Here is a 23,825-nt window from a genome sequence, read left to right on the forward strand (position 1 = left end):
CAAAAAAATCATCAAACTGAGAACAGGATACAGATTTCAGCAAATTACTGTTTGTGACCGTTGGAAGAAAAGAATCGGTCAACCAACCGGTTACCCAGCCGGTTGACCAACTGATCGATTACGAAAAGTTTCAAACAGTTCAAATGAATAGGTTTAAACAATTCAAAATATATATATATATATATATATATATTTTTGCCTTACTAGTCGACTGACCGGTCGACCAACCGATCAACCAGTAAAAGGTTCAAACAATTTAAATAGGTAGGTTCAAATAATTTAAAAAAAAAAAAATTTGACTTACCAGTCGACTAATCGATTGTTCCTAGAACAGATTTGATGAAAATCAATTATTAAAACATTCTCTATTAAATTAAAAAAATAATTATTTTTTTATTCAAATTTAATAAAAAATTAAGTGAATCGTTTGAGATACTCTTAGGAGTGACCGATGGTGCTAACGTACAACACACTCGAATCGTTCACTTTCACCGCCTGTCCAAACAACACACGCTTCCCCGCGTCTATCTCTCTCTCTCCCTCCTCCCACTTACACATTTATATCTTCTCTACAACGACACTACCAAGAGACCCAACAATGGAATCCCAAAACACCCTCCTCCTTCCTCTCTCTACCCTCTTCATCTCCCTCGCTCTCCTCACCCTCACCTCCGCCGACGACGCCGCCGTGATGAGCAAGTTCGCCACCACCCTCTCCACTCCCCCCTCCGACTGGACCGGCACGAACCCCTGCACCTGGTCCGGCATCAACTGCGACACCTCCAACCGCGTCACCGCCATCAACCTCCCCTCCAAATCCCTCTCCGGCTCTCTCCCCTCCACTCTCAACCAGCTGTCCAACCTCCAATCCATCTCACTCCAGCGCAACTCCCTCTCCGGCCCCTTACCCACCTTCGCAAATCTCTCTTCCCTCCAACAAGTCTTTCTCGACGCCAACAACTTCACTTCCATTCCCTCCGATTTCTTCTCCGGCCTCACCAATTTACAGACTATGAGTCTCAGTGACAACATAAATCTAGATCCGTGGACTATTCCCTCAGATCTCGTTCAGTCGAGTAGTTTGGGAAATTTCTCCGCTAGCAACGCAAATATTGTGGGTTCGATTCCGGATATTTTCAATTCGTTTCCTAATTTGCAGAACCTTCGACTCTCTTATAACAATCTTAATGGCTCATTACCTTCAACTTTTAGGGGTTCGGAGATTACCAATTTGTGGCTTAACAATCAGGTACATGGTTTTTCTGGGACTATTGATGTGTTGTCTTCGATGACCCAGCTTTACCAAGTGTGGCTTCACGGGAATTCCTTCACGGGTCCGATTCCAGATTTGTCGAAATGCACCAATGTCTTCGATTTGCAGCTCCGGGACAACCAATTCACTGGAGTTTTGCCTCCGTCGTTGATGGGTCTTCCTAAACTTGCTAACATTTCTTTGCAGAACAACAAATTGCAAGGTCCTATGCCAACGTTTCGTCCTGGAGTGACTGTTTCGCTCGGGTTAACAAATAGCTTCTGCAAGAGCACTCCAGGGCCTTGTGATCCACAGGTCACTGCTCTTCTTGCTGTTGCTGGGGCTCTTGGGTATCCTTCAACTCTTGCTCAGTCTTGGCAAGGCAATAGTGCTTGTTCTGGATGGACTTTCATTACCTGTGATTCGCAGAGCAATGTTATAATTGTCAATTTTGGGAAGCAACACTTCTCGGGTTCGATCTCACCCGCCTTTGCGAATCTAACCTCATTGAAGAGTTTGTATTTGAATGATAACAATCTCACGGGTTCAATTCCTGATGTCTTGACAACTCTGCCTCAGCTTCAGGTTCTTGATGTGTCAAACAACAATCTTAGTGGACCAATACCGGTTTTTCAATCAACTGTGAAGTTTAGTTCCCCTGGCAATCTGTTTCTTGGGAAGAACATTACAACTGGAAGTGGAGGAAATGGAGGAAATGGTGGACCTTCTGGGTCTGGATCGAATTCGACCACACCCGGTGGAAGTTCTTCGGGGACATCAAATGGGTCTTCTTCTGTATCGGCAGGTATGATTGCTGGTGTGGTTATTGCTGTTGTGGTGTTTGTTGGGGTTATGTTGTTTGTATCTTACAAATGCTATGTCAAGAAACGACATCAGAGATTTGGGAGAGTCGATGGTTCTGAAAAAGGGTCAGAAATGGTTAAGTCTGCGGTAGTGAGTGTTGCGAATGGGTACGGTGGTGTCCCGAGTGAATTACAGAGTCAGAGCAGTGGTGATCATGGTGACATGCCCATCTTTGAAGGTGGGAATGTTGCAATTTCGATCCAAGTACTTCGTCAAGTAACTGACAACTTTAGTGAAGAAAATGTGTTAGGCAGAGGAGGATTTGGAATTGTTTACAAAGGGGTGTTGCATGATGGGACTATAATTGCTGTGAAGAGGATGGAATCTGGGGCAATGGGTACCAAAGGAATGAATGAGTTTCAAGCTGAAATTGCAGTGTTAACAAAAGTTAGGCATAGACATTTGGTTGCTCTTCTAGGGTACTGTATCAATGGCAATGAGAGACTTTTGGTATATGAGTACATGCCGCAGGGGACTTTGGCCCAGCATTTATTTGAGTGGCGCGAACTTGGATACTCTCCTCTTACTTGGAAGCAGAGGGTGACAATAGCATTGGATATGGCTAGGGGGGTTGAGTATTTACATGGCTTAGCACAACAGAGCTTCATTCATAGAGATTTAAAACCATCTAACATTCTTCTTGGGGATGACATGAGAGCCAAGGTTGCCGATTTTGGTTTGGTAAAGAATGCACCCGATGGAAAGTATTCTCTTGAGACGCGGTTGGCTGGAACATTTGGGTATCTTGCACCTGAGTATGCTGGTAAATACATTCTTTTCTGTTTCTTACTTCGTCGTTTTTATAAACATTTAAATTGGATATTGTAATAGGATTTTTATTTTTATGGTCAATCAAAAACTAGATGTTTTAATTGTTCCTCTCCGTATAGATGCATCAACTGCTCTAGGCATGGTTGTCTTTTGATGAATTAATGCCTTAGTACTAGAATGTCTATTGCTGATTTTGTTTTGGCATTGCACTCAACTTTCAATTATGGAATTAAGACATCATACTTTGTGTCGGAAGTTATGTAAAGCACAAATAGAATTAACACTCTATGCTAAAATCTTTTGTTCTTGCAATAATATTGTTTCCTTGGCAATTTTTTTCTTTTTTACTCAGATGATTGATCATTTGGATAATATCATTATGAACCAGTGCATTTTGTTCACTTATGCCTTCTTTCTTTCTTTTTCTTGGTACTTGTAGATATTCTTTGCTGAGTATTTTGTCCAGAAATCTGTGACGTTATCTGTGTCAATGGGAAATTAAAGTTGTTCATATTATATTTTTCAGTTCTAGTTGTGAACCAATTAATTCTGTTTGTAATCTAATACAAACTGCATTAGTCATCTTTTTAGTTATACATCTTTTTTCTTCTTTCATGGTCATTGCTGTATTTTGGAGCTTTATCAAGTATGAGTCTAAATTATTTGGCTTTGCAAATTTTAGCGGAGATTAAAATTGCTCTTTCAACATCTATTGAGTTACCCGTGAAATCTACTTACTCTATTTCGTTTAACAACAGCTACGGGAAGAGTGACTACAAAAGTGGATGTGTATGCATTCGGCGTCGTTTTGATGGAGATCATTACAGGAAGAAAGGCACTAGATGAGACAGTGCCAGACGAGAGGGCTCATTTAGTCACATGGTTCCGAAGAGTCCTAATCAACAAGGAAAACATTCACAAGGCTATCGACCAAACTCTTGACCCCGATGAAGAGACTTTCGAGAGCATTGGCAAGGTCGCAGAGCTGGCAGGTCACTGTACTGCTCGTGAGCCATTTCAACGACCTGATATGGGCCACGCTGTTAACGTGTTGGGTCCTCTTGTTGAGCAGTGGAAACCTTCTTCGCACGAAGATGAAGATGGCTATGGCATTGACCTCCACATGAGTCTTCCACAGGCCCTTCAAAGATGGCAAGCCGATGAAGGTACTTCCGCAATGTTTAATGATCTGTCCCGCAGTCACACCCAGTCAAGCATTCCTTCGAAGCCAACAGGATTCGCAGACACGTTTGATTCAATGGACTGTAGATGATAGAAAAACGTCGATTAAAAAGACGCAAGCAACCGTGTGGAGGAAAAAGAGACAGAGAAGGTAAGTTCTCGTTTTTTTGTTTTTTTTAACATGTATCATGTATGTACACTTTTGTTTCCTTTTTTCATTGTTTATGTTTGGATTCTTTGGAGCTGACAAGGATACTTTGGTGATGAAGTTGAGATGAAGAACATGGGGGGAGGGTTGTGATGGTTGGGGATAAAAATTATGGAGGGGAAATGAACCAAGAAAGGACAAAGAACTAAAGATTTAATTGTATCAAATTCTTTTATTTATTGTCATTAAAGGTTACATTTATTTTCTGTCACTCCATTGATTTGTTTCTTTGTTATTTTCCTTCTAAATTTCTTTGTGGATTATCTGTACTTGTAGATGTATTAATGTTTGATGAGAGAGATTTTCCAGGCAATGTGAAACAAGTAGAGCCAAGGATTCTGCGTGTGCCAGCATGGTTTTGATGGCTTATTTTGGACCAATTTGAAAATTTTAGAAATAGGCTGGACCTAAGCTGGCAAAGAGTGTGAAAAGTAAGCTTATATTTATATAACGAGTTATTTACCAAATCCCAGTTGTTTCAAACACGGTCATTTCATGAAATTGATGTTTTTGAAACACCTTAATGTTTTAAAATAAATTAATTCAAGTCCTATTTTTAAAACATGATTTTAAAAAACATAATTTGAGAAATAAGTTAAAAAACGCTGGAAGTTGGGCATTTTGTTTGGAAAATATTTTGGGTTTAGTGAAAAAGGGTATAGTTTCTTTTCGGATGGGAGTAAAGATTGAATTGTGTTGTTATGCTTTTTTTGAGTATTCCTGTTTGATTATTTATGGATGATCGATAAATAGAGACCATGAAAAATGAATAGTAGTTGATCCAGAAGAGTTTAACCGCACCATCTAATCTTCTGACCCTAGTAAAAAAACACTCATTGTCTAATATTTATTTAAAAAAACATGTACATATATTTTTAGAACAATGTGTTTAGTTAAAGGATTTAGGAATGATTGGAAATAGAAAGGAAAAAGAAAAGGAAAAATATGTGTGAAATTAAATAAAATGTAGGTATATTTTATTTATATTTTATCTACTTTTTTTTTCTTTTTTAAATCTTTTCTCAAATTTTTTAACCAAAGAATATACATTACTTACCCTATGCATGTACATTTATTATATAATTTTACAGTTTCAGTTACATATGTTTTTGAAATGACTTATGTAAGTTTGTGAAACTTTTATGATTATGTAAATTTCAAATTTTTTATGAATAAACTTACGTGAAATTGTGTTTAATTTATACATTTTGTTAGATTAGTTATATAAATTCGTAAAAATTTACGTTATTTTATAAATTATGCATATATAGTGTGCAAGGTTGCACACCCAAACACTTTGATTTGACAATAGTTTTTTTTTTACTAAAATAGGTTAAAATAATTAATAAAATAAAATGTTACATTTAAATCATAATTATTATTTTTTTTTTCACAATTATTAAATCAATTACAAAAAAAAAGCCAACTAACATTTCAAATATAATTTTTTTTATTCAGATTAAAATAATAAAAAAATAATTAGAATAGCCAACTTTTCAAATCAACCTGTGGTCAACTTTTTATTTATTTAATATAATTAATTTGATGATTATAAAAAAAACCTCATCCGAAAAGATTATGCTGGCGGTGGGGCAGAAGTCGAAGTATTCTCCTCACATGGGATGAGACGGCAAGTACAAGGGCACATGTTGTGTTGATTTATTATTGGCCCCCTTTACTCAAAAAAAAAAAAAAAAAAAAAAAGACGTGTGTTTGTGGTGGACATGTTTATGGCATCTGGGGTAACCATTTCTCAATCTTTTGGTTGGCTTTTGGGTAGAGAAATTGATGGTTTGGTTACCAAACACAACACGAAACTAGTATTAGTATTATTTGGACTTAAATAATGAAAATGATGGGACTATAGTTTGAGTTGATGATTTTTACTTGTATTGATATTTTTGTAGGGCAGGTATTTTCAAGCTGGCATGGCCACATGGCGAAATGTGGTGATTGGTAATAAATGTGGTATAAACCCCACTGTAACTGTAAGATATTTAATTATTTATTTAATAAAAAATTTAAAATATATAACATTTTCCATGTTGAAGTAATCTATTGCTGAAGCCATTTATTTGATAGGGACCTTATGAGAATATTGGAGCTCTATGACAATTATGAAAAGGTTTGGTAATTAATTGTCTAGTTTGTTCACACTAACTTCATAGTGGTGCGAACTTTACCTATTTTTCAAGGGAAAATTACCATCCAGGTGCATATTTTAAAAATAAGGGATGCTTTTTCATAAATTTCTTTTTATTTATTTATATTTAATTTAATTTATATTATTTTTTTATATTTTAATAAATTTTATAAGTAACATAATTATCAAAATACCTCTAATAATATTCACATTTACAGTGTGAATATTTTATGATGTGAATGTTTACATTATCAATGTGAATGTTCACACTATCAATTTGAATGTTAACCTCTTAATGTGAATATTCACATTATTAATGTGAACAATCACACATCACATTACCAAATTGTTAACCGTTCAAAAAATATTTATAAAGGTAGAAATGTCCATAAAATATCTTAAATATGAAAATTAAGATTTGATAGATCAAATATTCAAATAATAGTACTTATTGGAATATAAGAATATTTTATGAATTAATTGAAATACAAACACTTAAAAAAAGATTTTCTAATAAATCTCTCTAAAAATAATTACATATAGATAAAAATTTATAAATTTAATAATTAAAATTTATAAATTTTATCATTAATTTGAAAAAAATAAAAAAATTCAACCTTTGCACTGACATGTTGTTTTCCCCCTTTTTCAATAAAGTTCAATTGGGTTTAATAATTTTTAAAAATAATTTTTTAATTTACTTTTAAAATTTTAAAAAAAATTGATGTATTTAGTAATCATTAAAAAAATTCTGTTTAATAATTTTTTTGGTTATGGAGAAAATTTTGTTTAACTTTTTTAGTGAAATTATTATATTACAATTTTTCTATAGTGGGTAAAAAATTGTCATTTAACAAATATGTTAATATTTTTGAAAGTTATTTTTTAGCTAAACCGAGCAACATTTTTACTTGTAACTTTTTTAATTATAACATTACTTATTTAAAGATTGTCAAATGAAGTCTCAGTTTGAATAACAAGAATACTAACCACCTATTAAGGCTTGCTTTGGCAAGTTCTAAAAAAGCTAGTTTTTAGCTTTTTTTTAGTCAAAAAAGTTGACTTTTTTACTCAAGTCACTATCTAAAAAGCTAACTTTTTTGGCTAAAAAAAGTTAAAAGTCAACTTTTTATTAATTTTTCAAAACACTAAACTGTTTATTGATTTATTTGATACAAGTTATCATACCACCTTTCTATTTTTTTATACATATATTTATAAAAAAAATCACTAAATAAACCATACCCACACCAATCCTAAAAAGGCATAAAAATGTGATTATGGATATGATTTTATTATGTATAATAATTACACATCGCAAGAGCCCTAGATGATAGGAGATTTCAAAGGGGAGAGTTGTTAGGTCCATCTCAGTACAACTCATCTCGGGTAGTGCTGTGATAGTTAGTTCTTTAATTACCACAAGTGCATTTGCATGCCACAGATGAGACCTCTGCAATATTAGAAATCATTAAATGTAACAACAAAAAAATGGGAATGGGGGTCCCTCCTGTGGCAAACGCACAGCAAACGCACAGCAGTGACTGTTGTGTTTTATTCTGTGATGTATTATGAGATTATTTTTATGATCTGAATCGTTCATTTTGTAGGGTTTGTTGAGTACTTCAAGCGTACCAAAAATCATATTAATCGGATACCAATAACTATATGATTGATAATCAAAAAAACAAACAAGAAGTTTTTCTTTTAAAAAATAGTATAAAAATATGCAATTCGATCATATAGTTGTTGATATCCGATTAATATGATTTTTGGTAGGCTTGAAGTACTCAACAAATTCTACAAAATGAACGGTTCAGATCATAAAAATAAACTCATAATCAATCACAAAATGAAGCACAACAGTCACTGCTGTGCGTTTGCCACAGCAGTGACCCCAAGTTCAAAAAAATGTTAGAATTGCTCCAACGCCTATAATAAAGCTTACATATAAGACATTTTAAATATCTTTATTTATTTATTTATTTATTTTCATGTTATACTAACTATATAGTTAGTCCAAAAACGAATCAAACATTATGATTATCATTAGATATGTATTATATTTTGTTTATCATATAATGTCATTAGTATATTATTTTAATAAATGTGAGTGGTAACATTTATTAAATTTAGTAAAATAATTTTATATGAAATACTATATAAAAGATGATACTATATATCACTAGATTTAATCACACACTTTGACCTTAATGCCTAATCATGATGGCATGTGGGGGCAGTTGGGCTGCCTGGAAATGGGCCAAGGAGGATGATTAGTTATAGTTAGGTAGAGATATAATAAATCATGGAGAGAATGACTAGTAAATACTAATCATATGATATGATCAAATGTGAAGGTGGCATATCTTTATCAATAATTTTCCCACAAAATTGATCTAGCGGAAAAAGTGCCATGAATTAGGGGGGCCTAACAAAAAACCAGATCATGTAATAAGAAGCGCATTTAATTAGGAAGTGTTTTTGGATTTTTTTAATACTCTTAGTCAAAAGCCCAAATTTGCTATACAATTGATGCAACTCTTGGTACTTGCTCACATTTGTCAAACATTGCGTCCGCACAATTAAACCATTAAGAGTATGATTTAGGTATAAATTTCAATTTTTTTAAGTTGGCAATTCATTTGATAAAAGTTTTAAATTTTGAATTATACTGATTTGTTTGATATGCACAAAAGAAAATTTCAAATTTATTATTTTGAAAAACAAATCAATTTTTATATTACAATGGTGAGTGGTGGTAGCAGTTATAGTGGTTGTGGTATAGTGGAGGGGTGGCGTAGTGAAGGTAGAGGGTTTTGGTTGTTATGCTACTATGCTGGAGAGGTGGTGGTAATAATAGTGACGACCTTGATGATTATAATAAAATAATGATAGTATGTATGACAATGTTACAATGATAATAATTGTGGTGGAGAGGTGGTGACAATAGTAGTAGTCGTGATAGTGCCAGTATGTTAAATAGTGAATACCATTTTTTTTTTCAATATCTCTTATTTTTTATTTCTTTTTTTTTTTCTATGTTTTTGTGTGCATGCATTTTTGGTAAGACAACAAGAGTAAAATTGAGAAACAGACTCAATAAAATGTCAACTATGAAACTATTAGCTACATTTCTAGAGATGTAATTTTGTATTTCAATAAATAAAGTTTGTTTTTAATTTTTCATTATTCAATATGTAATTCTAATTGTTGTGATACACTTTAAAAATTTGTAATATAATTCATTGTTCTTTCCTTAATGAATTTTAAGACGGACTGGCCCAAGTTAGACCCATATTGGACAAGCCCAAAATAAAGCCCATAAGTCTATATTTTTACGTCCATGAGCAGGACCTGGGCTTTAAAATTTTAAGACGGACTGACCCAAGTTCAAGTATTTTCCTTTGTTCCGATTTCATGTCCTAATGTTCTATCCCATTGTTTACAAATTATTGCCATGTCACCAAGTATAAAATTGAACCTTTTCACTTGTACCCCAGGATTGACCCTTGCTGTGTAAATCACTAAAACTCAGCATTCGAAAAGTTTTTGCCACGCTCAAAGAATGGCAATGGGTTAGTGCAACAATTAGAGAATTTTTATGTAATATTTGAAATAGAAAAGTGAAATAAAAGGATTTCAATATTTTATAACTCCTTTCATCTCCTACTTAGTAAATACTCAAGTAAGGAGAAGACACGTCGACTTCTCTTCAATCCAAACGTAGTATAACAGAGGCATCAAGTTCTCGATCAAAATGCGAAGGATTCTTTGCCCTCCAAAATGCCAAATTTGGAACTAGTGAAACTGGTCACTTGGGCAAAGGCCTTCCAATTCATGGCCTTGGAATTCCTTAGACATCACTCTTTTCACATTCACAATCTTTTTTCAAAATTGAGTACAAAAAATATGAAAAACCAAATCGAATCACCTCCACTGCTTTGCTTTCATAATCTTTGCTTTTTTCACCAACAATGTTTTGTAATGTCTTCTTTATTTTCGTGGACCACAACAGACAATTGAAATATAATGTCACTATCTTTCTGTGACTCTCACAAAGACCATTGAGCTTAAAAACTTTCCAAAAAGAAAAACTTCCATATCTCTTGAGATTGCCTGGTAGGTGAACAGTTTTCATGATTTTTTTTTTATAATTTTTTTATACACTTCTTCACTATATATACACCTCATCCTCTTACTTTCATTTCCTCATCCTCTTACTTTCATTCTTCCTTGCTTCTCTTCTCTCTCAACCATCCCATTTTGTGGGTCTCTTGGAAGCTTTTGAGATGGACAAACACAGCATGACAGATGTGGCATTTGTCTGTCTCTTCTTTCTCATTACTTTCTCAAGTGAGTTCCCCTAAGTTGAATTAAGGCATGTTTGTCAATTTTAGTTTCTTAGCCTTCGTTTGGGACGTGAGTTAGCTTTTTGGCTATTTTAGCTTAGAGTTAAAAAGTCTCATTTATGGTAGGCTTTTTGATTTTTTTACTTTTGCGAGAAAAAGAATAAAATGATTATGGTTTGAATATAATATTTTGTCTTATTAGCTTTTTAATCTATTTTGTCTTTTTGTGACTATTTTAACCCAATCATTTTATGCCAAACGAATTAGTGGTTTTTACTACTGCTACTACTACTAATATTATTATTATTATTATTATTATTATTATTATTATTATTATTATCATATTTTTTTATAATATTTTATTTACTATCTAATTTGGCATAGTATCATTGGTCATTAAAAAAAAAAATTATTTATACTAAAAATTTAGCCACGTAATTTCATCATATTAGTTTTTAAAATATGATCTAATTTTTTATATAAAAATAATGTGATTATAATTATCAATTTAATTTAAATTTAAATTTTTATTTTTTATGAATGATGAGTTACAAAGTGAATGAATCAAATTATTGAAGTGGACTGGGTAGACCTACGAGCCCAATCTATACCTGTTTAGTTTACTCCATACTGGGAGAGAAGTTTGAGCCAATAAAAACAGAAAACCCAGAAAACTTGATTAGAAATTTGCCCAAAAATTTATTATGTGACTTAAAATTTCGGATGCTTAACATTGTTCAAAAGAAAAATAAAAAAATTTGTAAGTATATTGGTATTCTGATCCTTCTTTAACTTCCCTCAACAGATGCAAAGATGTCAAACAGGATTGGAATAAACTACGGGCGACTAGGGAACAATTTACCATCTCCCTATCAATCCATCGAACTCATAAAAAACATGAAAGCCGGTCGAGTGAAGATCTATGATGCAGACCCTGAAATACTCAGACTCTTATCAGGTTCCAAGCTCCAAGTCTCAATCATGGTCACAAATGATCAAATCTCTAACATTTCTTCAAACCAAGCAATAGCAGACCAATGGGTACTCGAAAACGTCCTCGCATACTATCCCAACACGATGATTCGATTCATACTAGTTGGTAATGAAATCCTCAGCTATAATTCTTCCCAAGATCGACAAATATGGCACCACCTTGTCCCTGCCATGGAACGAATCAAGAACTCCCTCGTAGCTCAAAACATTCGAAACATTAAAATCGGGACACCTTTGGCAATGGACATATTGGGATCGACCTTCCCACCTTCGAGCGGGTCTTTTAGGTCTGACATATCACACCAAGTGATGCTACCATTGATACATTTTTTAAACAGGACTAATTCTTATTTTTTCGTCGATGTTTACCCTTACTTTCCATGGTCAGCTAATCCGGTCAACATGAGCCTCGATTTTGCCTTATTTAGAAATGGTGGAAACCTAACCTACACTGACCCCGTCAGCAAGTTGAATTACACCAACTTGCTTGACCAAATGCTAGACTCTATGATATTTGCCATGGCCAAATTAGGGTATCAAAATGTCAGGTTAGGGATAGCAGAGACCGGTTGGCCAAATGGCGGTGACATTGATCAAATAGGTGCAAATGTGTACAATGCAGCCACTTATAACCAAAATTTAATCCGAAAGATGACAGCTAGACCACCGCTGGGGACACCGGCTAGGCCCGGGGTGGCCATACCGACATTCATATTTTCACTATATAATGAAAATCAAAAGAGTGGGCCGGGGACGGAGAGGCATTGGGGTTTGCTGTATCCTAATGGAAGGCCGGTTTACGAGTTGGACCTGAGGCGGAACCGGGTGGAAAGTGGCTCTAGGAGGTTGCCACAGCCAGAAAATAACACGCCGTACCGGGGAAAGATATGGTGTGTGGCTGCAGAGGGAGCGGATGAAGCAGAGCTAGAGTCGGCAATAATGAATGCATGCGGAGAGGGCAATGAAAGGTGCGAGGCGCTTGATCCGGGGAGAGAGTGTTATGAACCAGTTTTAGTGACTGCACATGCAAGTTATGCATTTAGTTCATATTGGGCTAAGTTTCGGAATACTAGTGCGAGTTGTTACTTCAATGGACTTGCCATTCAAACCACAGTCGATCCAAGTAAGTTGATTTTTTTTGAATTTTTTATTTTTAAGAGAAGGGAATAGAGCATTGAGATAGAAAAATTGAGGATAACAAAATTGTTTTCTAACATTTGAATTTTTTTTGGATAATTTTATTGAATAGGCCATGGCTCTTGCAAGTTCCCGAGTGTGTCGCTTTGAAGATAAATTGCAGTGGATGCAGAGGAGATGACCCATTGAATATCATCTATTTTTATTCCTTAGTGGCTAAAGTGACGCATCTACTTTCGAAGGAACCAAAAGAAAAGCAATGACTGGAGTCGGAGAGATTCAGTTTTTAGGAGAGATTAATGTATTGTTTGCCTCAAGATTTTCAGCAATTCATTTGGAGTACTAATCAATTCAAAAGATTAATTACATAGTTCTTTTCTTTTTGCCCATTTCACGGGGCTTGAATTGTTGCAAGAGATATCTATTGTTGCTTTTGTCGTAATCCATGTCACAACTTCCATTTCCAATTTTATGTTAAAAATGATTTTTTATTTTTTTATTTTTTTGAAAAAAAAATCACCAAATTAATTTTTAGATTAAAAGAAAAAATTTCTTAAAACAGATTCTAAAAACCAAACCAAACCAAACCAAACGGAGCCAATATGTAGTTTAGATTTAATTTTTATAGGATAAAATTCATAGTTAGAATAAATTTAAATCACGCATTATTTAAAAAAAATAAAAATAAAAATAAAAATCAGTGTATCAAAAATTAATGTTTGGAATAGGACACTTCTGATGTCTTTTATGCATGCAACCCAATGGGGCAATGGCCCAAAACGCAAATTGGTGTGGATCCTCCGAATTTTACATTAATTTACCTTTTGCCGTGGATGAGGGAATTTCATAACTTCTGTGACGAGGAGAGCATCGAAGGCAATTCTTCATGAATATTTAGAGATCACAACATAATAATAATGTTAAATTTCCATAAAATATCAAATAATAATAATAATGACTATATCTTTCTTTGTGTTTAATGCTTTTGTCTATATTGTTGCTTAATATGTAGTTCATACTTTGTTTTTAATTTGTTAAAAAAGTTTGTGTCCATCCCCCTAAGCCTAACCCAACCCACACACATTAATTCAAGGAAATCAACACTTACCATAGATGTGGTTTGACTCAAGGGCACGTCAGCTGGTTGAGTAGCAAGACAAACCGTTTTGAATATACAATATTTGGTTTGTCAACTCATCAATTAGGTAGTTTGCTTTCTGAAATTTATGAGAAACTCAATTATGTGAAAGCCAGAATAATTACTCTCTATTATTTCTAAATTATTTCAAATAACTGGTTAAAAATTATAAAGGAAATTGGGAATCAGTTTCCAAAAGAAAGCGCAGTTTGCATTCACCAAAGTTGAACAAGGTTAATGGTTGCAATTCCTATATGTTGCGAGGGTTTAGGGCCATAACCCATTTTCCCAACTAATCCAAAGAACCCCAACAAGTCTTGGAGGGATAGGCCAGATAACTATTTGGCATAAACTAAATAAGTACATTTATTTAGATAAGTATATTTATTTGAATCACATCATCTCTCTATTTTTTTTACACATTTTTTTTTATAAAAAAATTAAAAAATATATTTATTTAGATCATCTTAAACAATTTTGAATTATTTTTTTTTTAGTTAACTTGGCTAAATAATAAAATTTTGAAGTCTTTTTAAAATTAATTTTAACTAATTCAGTAATTATTTTTTTGTTAAAAACACGAACGATTTTATTAATTGGATTAAATTGAGCTAATTGAAATTGTACAAATTAAAATGATATAATGAATAAAATGTAAACTTTGTCTTTAGTTTTTGTTTTTTTTCCCAAAATGCTGCCTTTTCATCCATGGATTTGCACTGCAGAGTATGTTTTCTTATCGGAAACGATACTAGCGCAGGGCACCCCAACCGAGGTGATAGTGGTTAATCATGATTATTACTGATCAATAGTAAAAAAAAAAAAGAAAAATGCTTACCACCCCCAGTATTGGAAACCCCCAGTGACCCCCAACTGAGGTGGTACCTCACATGATTGTCACGTGACGTTAAGACCCAAACACATCTTCGGTCTTCATTTTGAAATCTCCCCCCCTTCAAACACGTATGTCTTCACTCCAACGGTAACCACTCCAACGCCTGACCCCCACTCCGACGTCGACGACCACTCCTTCCCTTCACTCTGACGCAGCCCGTTCCCTTCACTCGCCAAAATCCGATTAAGAGGTAAATTTATCTGGGTATATATATATATCTGTATATATATATATATATATATCTATCTGTGAAGCCTGTATATATCTATTTATCTATGTATATCTGATATATATCTACGTATATATATATATATATATATATATATATATATATATACATATATATCTGTGTATATCTGTGTAAATCACTCTTTGGATTTGGATTGAATACTGAATACTTGAATTTAGATTGAATACTGAATACTTTGAATTTGGATTGAATACTGAAAAATTAAATTTGAATTTGGCCTTTTGATTTTCTCTGTCATGCTATCTGATCTTGGGGATTGAATTTGGCCTTTTCATTTGGGAATTGTGGCCTTTTCATTTGGAGTCTTACATTGCCATAAACCTGTTCGATGAAATTCCTCAACGAAATGTTAAACCTGTTTGTATTCAGCTTTATAAAGCTTTATGACAGTGATTTATAAACCAGCTTTATGATAGTGATGTATATCTATGATTTACGTAGGTTACCTGTTCATAAACTGAATTTGGAATAATTTCATAATTTCATAATCCTGTCTATCCAAGATTATGACAGGATAGACATAATTTCATAAAACCTGTCTATCCCAATCTTGGAAACATGTTCATAATTTCATAAACATGTTCATAATCTATGAAACCTGTATCTATGAAACATAACAAGATGGATCCAAGATTATGATAATTTCATAAACCTGTTCATAATCTATGAAACCTGTATCTATGAAACAGGTTTTCCCATTAAATGAAAAGGTAAATTATGAAAACCTGTATCTATCTATCTATCTTCTAAAATGAAATAGGTTTTACTTGATCATTTTGAAGACTAATGTGTCCAGATTTTTTATGCAAATCCCTTTCTTCTTCTTTTTTAAAGTAAGATTGACACATGAAAACAAAGAAAATGTATTGACATCAAGGATGAAACCATCAACTTCTGGAGCCTCATGTCATTGCTGTTTACAATGCTTTCGCATAAGCTCATCTTGGGCCTGAAAATCCATCAGCTTTACTTTATCTCTCTTAGAAATTTCAGAAATTGCCCCTCAACTTTTGAGGATGTTCAGAACTGTTCATTACATGTGACACAACATCCATCCCTTGTTGGATGAAATCCCCATCCTCAACTAAGTCACTGTTTGAGGGGCTAGTGTCATGACAGTTGGTCAATGTAGACTGAGAAATAACACTTCTATCTGAATGACTGCTAGTAGCATCCAATGATTGAATGAAGTCACAAGCACCCTGTCCCTGTAAGAATTTAAATAGCATTATGAAGTGCAAAAATAAATGAGTAGTTAATATCACAAACCAATTCTATGGTTCCACGTACATTTATTGTCCATTGATTAAAATGACACTTTTGTCCTCATAAGCCATCACCACACCTCTTTTTAACTTCTAATTCCATACTGTTACTGCCCATATTCTACTCAACTTATAGATTTTAGCTTAAATAAAGCAGAATCTAACTATTTGTTACAGCTTTATGACACCAACTAAAACTTATAACAGCTTTTTTGGAGGGTAAATAAGTTGATTTTCAGAATCACCTCCAAGGGTGATTCTGATTCTAAGCTTATGCAGAAGGTAGTGCACCTTGAAACCCATTAGTCGAACTCCATCTCTCAACAGCAGCAGCATGACAATCTGAGAATGGCAGCTCCACTACCTCTCTGTGAACTATTTTTTATTAACTTTGGGACTAGTACTATGATAAATGTGTTCCTTTGATTGGATGAAATGTGCCTGGTTTGAAACTTTCTTGTTGGTTTTTATTTTTAATGTGCTTCATAATGAATATATGCAAGTGCTGTCATATTAATATTTGTCCCTTTTTGCAGATATCAAGTTCAAGTGTCAGTGGCAGTAGCTCAGATTGGTTGACATACGTCAACAGAAATTGTCGTACATGTAATAAGAAGGCCACCATTTTAATATCACAAACCGATCGAAACAAAAACAAGTTATTCTACTCTTGCAATAATTGTGGTTTTATCGAATGGTGTTTACCTACGAATCCAGAATATAGAAGTCATCACATTCCAAGAGACGAAGTGCCAACTGTCGGCGAACAAGTTATGACCGAACAACTTCGAGCTATGACCGAACAACAAATAGAGATGGCGGAACAACTTCGAATTAAGAATGCAAAGATGCAAAAGTTGATATGTATATTGTCCGTGTTGCTTGTAATTGGTGTCTTTAAACTTATGAATATGTAATAATATATATATACATATATGTAAGTTAGAAGTAGAAGTAGATGTCAATGTACAAGTTCAAGTAGACTGAATACTTTTGTGATGTTTTCGAGGAAGTTCAAGTAGACTGAATATTATTGTACCTCTTTTGTGGTGAATGGAATGGAAAATGACTTGTTGAAACTTGTATACCTTGTTCAATACTCATTGAATCAACTTTGTTAAATACAAGAAACTGTTGAATACAAGGTAACTATTGTTGAATACAGGTAAACTATTGAATATACATGGTTGAATACAGCGAAACTATTTAATATACATTGTTGAATACAGGGAAACCATTGAATATACATTGTTAAATACAGGAAAATTACTGAATATACATTGTTCATCATAGGGAAACTATTGAATACACATGATTGAATACATGAAAACTGTTCAATAAACATTGTTCAATACAAAGAACTGCTAAATAAACATTGTTCATTACTAAATATTGCAACATCTTCATTACATAACAAATAATAATAATAACATAACTTCATTAATAATTAGTACACCACATGTTTTACAAATCCACATGCTGAATGTCTATAACAAAGTTGTAACATAAGCTACAATCTCAAAAACAAAGTTTGAAACTCAGATTAATAGACTACATAATTTCCAATCTCAAAAACAAACAGTTGGAATACATAGAAACTAGTCAAACAAGTCTGTAATATCCAAGCTTCCCGGTGTGCATGCATGAGAAGCTGATGGGGTTAGAGATGCAGAACCATAAATCTGAGTTGGAGCACTCATCAAACTTCCCTGTGTCCCACTTATGAAGTCCGATGGAGTAAGAGATATGCCTCTAATACCATGGGCCACTTATGACAATTCATTGCAAAAAGTACATGTTAGAATAATACACTTTGTAAAAGTACATGAAGTCCTCTTTCGAATACACTTTGTAAAAGTACATGAAGGCCTCTTTGGAACATGTACCGGTACATACATATTATTTTGTGTGCCAACCATATAAGGATATAATACGGTGTTTGAGCTTCAGCTTCAGCTTCAAATCGAAGCAACTTAGCAGCCTGTATGTTTTGAAGAATAATTAAAGATTGAAATTTATGAATTGCTTTTACATACTTGAATAGAGTTTGTAAAAAAAAAAAATTGAATACACATTTTACCTTTGCTTTTGTTTTTTTTTTTTTTTTGCCGTTGCCTTGAATCGATTAACAATTTGATCTACTTTGGCAACCTTTCGTTTCGTAACTGGACGACCTCTTCGCCAAGCAACCAAAGGACTAATCACCGTCCTACTAGTTCCTCCTTGTGTAGAACCGGTGTGAATCGGACTTTTTGCGGAACATGGTAAATTACTCCCATCACCGGATTCTTCTTTCATGACTCTCTCCTTGATTTCATCCAACTCAAGGTCTATAATTCTAGTTTTGCCTTCAGAGTTACCAGCAAGTTGTACAATGGCAATCAATTTTTTATTCATCCTCTCATAGGTACTTGTATTGAAATCATTCCCAAAGCCGGTGTATGTGGTTTTGATGCATGCGTATTCTCTATCCACATCTTTTCTCCACCGGGGCAAAATGTATTTACTTGGCACTTCATTTATGCATCTTCTGACAAGCACAGCGAGTGAGTGAGCACACATAATGCCTTTAAACTCAAACAACCGACACATACATTGAACTTCATATTTAGTTGAATTAAAATAGACAACAAAGTCCACATGCTTCATCTTCTCTCAAACTACCATCACTTCTTGGACATTATATGTATAAATTGATCCCTTCTCTTTCACAATCACCGCCTGATAGTAAACTAATCTCTTCGACTCTCCTTGAACTTCTTTAAATTTCGCATTGGTGTAGGCTTGCTGAAATTGCTTCTCAAAACCATATATAGTTAGGCAATCAAACAATTTGTGTCGAGACTTGAAGTCTGTTTTTTTCTCTTTCTCTACCTTATTTCTCAAGGCATTGTCATATTGTTCAACGAATTGCTTCAATGCAGTTTTTGGATTTACATATCCATCAAAAAATGCATTCATACTTTCACTTCGTTGTGTAGTTGACATGCCAGTCCAAAAAATGTCTTTTACATAGATAGGTACCCATCGATTCCGCTCATCATATAGTACCCCCAACCAGTCGTTATCATAAAGATTGAATGTTGCAAGCATCTCTTCCCATTTACTCTCAAATTCAGCTCTTGTCAAACAGTCATACACTGCATTTTGCATAGCCAACTTTATGGCTTCATACTGAGCATATCCTTTCAACTTCTCCGGAATTTTCTTCATGATATGCCATAAGCACCACCGATGTCGAGCTTGTGGAAACACAATTTCTATAGCATTTTGCATAACTCTACACTGATCAGTTATGATAGCTTTTGGTGGATGATTTGACATGCAACTTAACCATGACTTGAATAGCCAAACAAATGTGTTAGTGTCTTCACTAGACAACAATCCACAACCAAGCAAAATGGACTGTCCATTGTGATTAACTCCGACAAATAGAGCAAATGGCATGTCATATTTGTTCGTCAAATAAGTTGTGTCAAATGAAACGACATCTCCAAATGCTTTATAAATAGCCCGACTCCTTGCATCAGCCCAAAACAAGTTTCTAATGCAAAACTCCTCATCAACATCAATCACATAAAAGAATCTCTCACTATGTACTTGCATCCTCATAAAATAACTTTGAAGTGATTCGGCATCACCTTCCCCAAGCCTCAACCTTCTAGCTTTCTCAATGTAATTTCTTGCATCTCACTCGTCAAATGTCAATGACTCGTATCTCCCCGCTTCAACAACCATTAAATGAAAGTTCCTAGACACCCCAATCCCTGCTTGATCATTAATTTCTAATCTTCTCTTCACAGGAGTAAGAATTTTCTTATTCATTGCAAAATGACATGAGTCAGTGGGAATCAAATCATGATTATGCTTAAGGTTAACTGTGGTTAGTTTATATCTCCCATCTTTTTGTACACTACCTTGTACCCTTGCTGTGCAACCAATCTTTGTAGACAAACATGGCTTCAGAAGGTTGACTTCTGATTTCTTTTTTCTTCGCCCCGCTCGAGAACATTTAATTGCAAAGTTTAGCAATTGCCCATCATCTCCAAAATGTTGTGCTCTATGAGCTATAGAAAATCCAACATGCTTAGCATATTTTCCATAAAATGTGTACACCTCTTCCCTTGAGTTAAAACACATACCATTTTTAGGTTCTTCAACGTCTTTGCCCTCATGTATTAAAGGATTCTAACCAACATTTGAATCAACCTCCATTCTTCCACTTTGCGTACTGAAATAACAATTAAACAAATACAGCTATTAGAACAATTAACTTGCAGCACAGAGAAAATAAACTTGATTGAAGCGAATGAACTGTAAAAGAGGCAATAATTGTATATAAGGGGTTCAAAACTAATGGTGCACCAAAATGAGAAACATCTCCACTGCCATTACAGAAACCTGCACATTGATCCTTAATGATATACTAGAAGGAGCTGGAGAACACAATTCTGAGCTGGATTATAGTGAATGATCTAAAGCACCTAACAATTTCAATTTCAGAGGAGTCACCACCAATTAACAAGCGAAGAAGATCCAATAATTCAATATCACATGAAATAGTATTAGTACCTATAGAGTCTATAAGTAAGTCCTCAACATTTTTTGGATAAATTTACTTGTGAACTGCGAAAAGCTCATTAGAACATCTGAATTGCCTGACACAATTAAGATGTTTTAGTCACATAACAGACTCCAATCCAGATCAAACCCTTACAGAACATTCTAGGTGATATATCATCAATAGGGCATACGAATGAAGTTATACTACAAAGGCAATAGGGTAGTAAAACCAAAACCCAATGGATTTGGATATGACATAATGCCTTAGGTTCCATTCCATTTGCCTAAACTAACACATCTACTTGAAAGTTTTAAGGGAAAAACTCGTCATATCTCAACATATACTTTGGTAGAAAATTTATAATGCCTCTACAGTGAGCTAAACAAAAAGAAAAAGATATCTCTTTATACCCAACACTTGTTTTCCCCTGTTTGTTTCAACTGAAAGCAGTTCCTGAAAATTGTGAACAGCAACAATTAATTATCTCCATTCAGTTTACTACCTACAGGGGCACAAAACTATAAATTTTCCTAAAGATTGATGGACAAAGAACAACCAGATTGATGAGAGCGACGAAGATTGAGGATAGATGAGAGCGAGCTATGGAGATATTACCATTCAAAACTGCATTGGAGGCATAGTAATCTGATATTGCTCAAAACTTTTGCCGTCGTCGAAATTCCCGCCGAGCTATGGCCGTTGTCCAGAGTACACTTTTGCAGAAATTCCGCCGAGCTATGACCGTCGTCGGTGAAGGAGGAGGATGGCGGCGAGAGGTGAGGATAGACGAGCTACAGGTTTGGTTCCTGCTTTTTCCAGATTTTCTTTTTTTTTTTTTTTTTTTTTTTTCTAGCTGTGTTTACACATCAGCTGCCATGTCACTGGGGGTCGCAAGTCACTGGGGGTCTGTAGCGGGGTTGAAAAAAAATGAAGCAATCCTACCTCAATCGAATTTGGTGTGATATGAATTATTTAGATTTGTTTACGTCGATTGTATGGATGACACTATAACCATTGCGATAAATAAAAGTAATCACAATAGATAAGAATACAATCGAAACTAACACAAATTTAATTTGGTGAATAAATTATTTAAAACAAGAAATTTTAATATATATACCCTTTAAAATGTATATTATATGTATTTTTAATTATGTTATTTTTTTAATTATAATTAATTATAATTATAATTTATAAAATTTTGCTATTTAATCATAATATTTTTTTTAATTATGACATAATAACTATAAAATTATACTACTATTTATTATTATTATGAAAAATGCTTAGGAGCACTTAAAAAAAAAGCACTAGTGATGCGACATTAGGTCCTATTCACTTTCTATGTCTTAATTTTTTTTTATTTTTTACTATTTTCAATACATCAGTTCTATTAATACTATTAATAATATATTTTTTAGTGATCTAAAAATCGTTCTTGTATTATTATTTTGTAAGTTATTACACACCCAAGAAAAAGACAATGTTGTAAGGTCGTTCGTCTGTCTTCACTCTCACTCAGGAGCCCCCGACCCATCCTTGATTAACCAATCTCTGCGGAGACTTCCATGTTCCAATTTTTCTCCGCATCCTAGACTCTCTCTCTCTCTCTCTCTCTCTTAAATTCTCAAACTATATTTGGCATCAAACATCTCTCTTTGCTTCTGCTTCTGCGATTCAGATAACAATCATGACGATTGTTTTGACATCCAATCTCGTCTTCAACTCTCTTGATCGACGACTCACTTTCCAACTCCTATTCTCTCACTCTCGATCGATCAACTTCAACCTGCTCTACCAAAATTTCCGCCCAACTCGTATTCCTTCGACTCCGCTTTTCAGAGTTCACTGCGAGTCTACGGTAATTCTTTGATCAGTCCATAATAACATCAATCTTTACGCTGTGTTTGATTGGAGAAAGAAAATAATGGATGGGATTCGAATTTTTTAATTGAGTTGGAAAACAGAGGAAGAAGAGAGCCTAAATAAATTTAAAAGAGAAAATGGGATTTTATTTTTCTTTCACTTTCTTTTCGCAACCAAACAAAATGTTAGGTTACGTTTATTTTCCCTTTTTTATTTCTTTAATTAAATCTTCTAACTAAATACAGTCTTTAATTTATCAGATGATTTAATGCGTGCAAATGCTATTTGTGTGCTAAGAATAAAGTGGTGTTGTGATGTTAATTTGCTATTAATGCTAGTTTGCTGTTAATTGTTATTTGCTTTTATTTTGTATCTATATGCATATTTTGGTAGTAACATGTTGAAGAGAGAGAAAAGTCATCATTTTTTTTTTATATCAGAAAAAATCATCATGTTTATGATGTAGGTGCTGTGCTGTGCTGTATTTTTTTTTTTCACCTTATTAGTGCACATCATTCAAAGAGGATGTATTATATATATATATATATATATACTTTATAATTAAAAAGAAAAATAATATAATTTTAAATTTTTAAGTCAGGACTAAAAAAAATCTTAACTAAACGTGACTTAAAACATAATTAAAGAGTCAAAATTAAAATAATGTTATAATTAAAGAAGAAAATTAGTTATAATTAAAAAAAAATGGCATAATTAAAATGCATATGATACATTATTTTTAAAATGGTGTATATTAGAATTTCCCATTTTTTGTGAGGAATTAGAATTGAGGGAAAAAAAAAAAGAAAAAAAAAATTTAACAAAACATGGGTGCAACTCACAAAGTGGCGGGTTGCAACTCAAATACTGTGGCAGTGCAAGTTGCCTGGTTGACCCCTCCGTGTAAATTTTTTTTTTCTTCACTAAACTATAATTTTTCTAATT

General features: G+C 33.8%; 3 protein-coding genes and 1 pseudogene across 12 annotated transcripts in view; 3 read left to right on the top strand and 1 right to left on the bottom strand.

Annotated features, from left to right (window-relative positions):
* Window positions 1–468: 468 nt before the first annotated feature.
* LOC114282935 (receptor-like kinase TMK4) lies at window positions 469–4,488 on the top strand. Its single transcript, XM_028225732.2, has 2 exons — window positions 469–2,879; window positions 3,646–4,488. Exons 1-2 carry the CDS (start codon window positions 599–601, stop codon window positions 4,158–4,160), a joined length of 2,796 nt encoding a protein of 931 aa, XP_028081533.2. The 5' UTR covers window positions 469–598; the 3' UTR covers window positions 4,161–4,488.
* Window positions 4,489–10,633: 6,145 nt separating this feature from the next.
* On the top strand, window positions 10,634–13,291 carry LOC114282897 (O-Glycosyl hydrolases family 17 protein). The gene is made up of 3 exons (XM_028225667.2): window positions 10,634–10,776; window positions 11,578–12,888; window positions 13,015–13,291. The coding sequence occupies exons 1-3, from the start codon at window positions 10,713–10,715 to the stop codon at window positions 13,050–13,052; spliced, it is 1,413 nt and encodes a 470-aa protein (XP_028081468.2). The 5' UTR covers window positions 10,634–10,712; the 3' UTR covers window positions 13,053–13,291.
* A 5,814-nt stretch (window positions 13,292–19,105) lies between these two features.
* Window positions 19,106–20,056, bottom strand: LOC145793718 (protein FAR-RED IMPAIRED RESPONSE 1 pseudogene; annotated as a pseudogene).
* Window positions 20,057–22,459: 2,403 nt separating this feature from the next.
* LOC114282933 (putative acyl-activating enzyme 16, chloroplastic) overlaps window positions 22,460–23,825 on the top strand; it is a 104,886-nt gene continuing 103,520 nt past the window's right edge. For 5 of the 10 annotated variants that reach the window (XM_082872713.1, XM_082872711.1, XM_082872710.1 and 2 more), the window contains exon 1: window positions 22,460–22,875. In XM_082872713.1, coding sequence (XP_082728839.1) covers window positions 22,705–22,875 — 171 coding nt within the window. In that variant the 5' untranslated portion in view covers window positions 22,460–22,704. The remainder of the gene's footprint in view (window positions 22,876–23,825) is intronic. The other 5 variants (XM_082872705.1, XM_082872704.1, XM_082872708.1 and 2 more) reach the window with 2 other exon arrangements.

The sequence above is a fragment of the Camellia sinensis genome, chromosome 6, assembly GCF_055761805.1.
Source record: "Camellia sinensis isolate YWXY chromosome 6, ASM5576180v1, whole genome shotgun sequence".
Classification (NCBI taxonomy): Eukaryota; Viridiplantae; Streptophyta; class Magnoliopsida; order Ericales; family Theaceae; genus Camellia; species Camellia sinensis.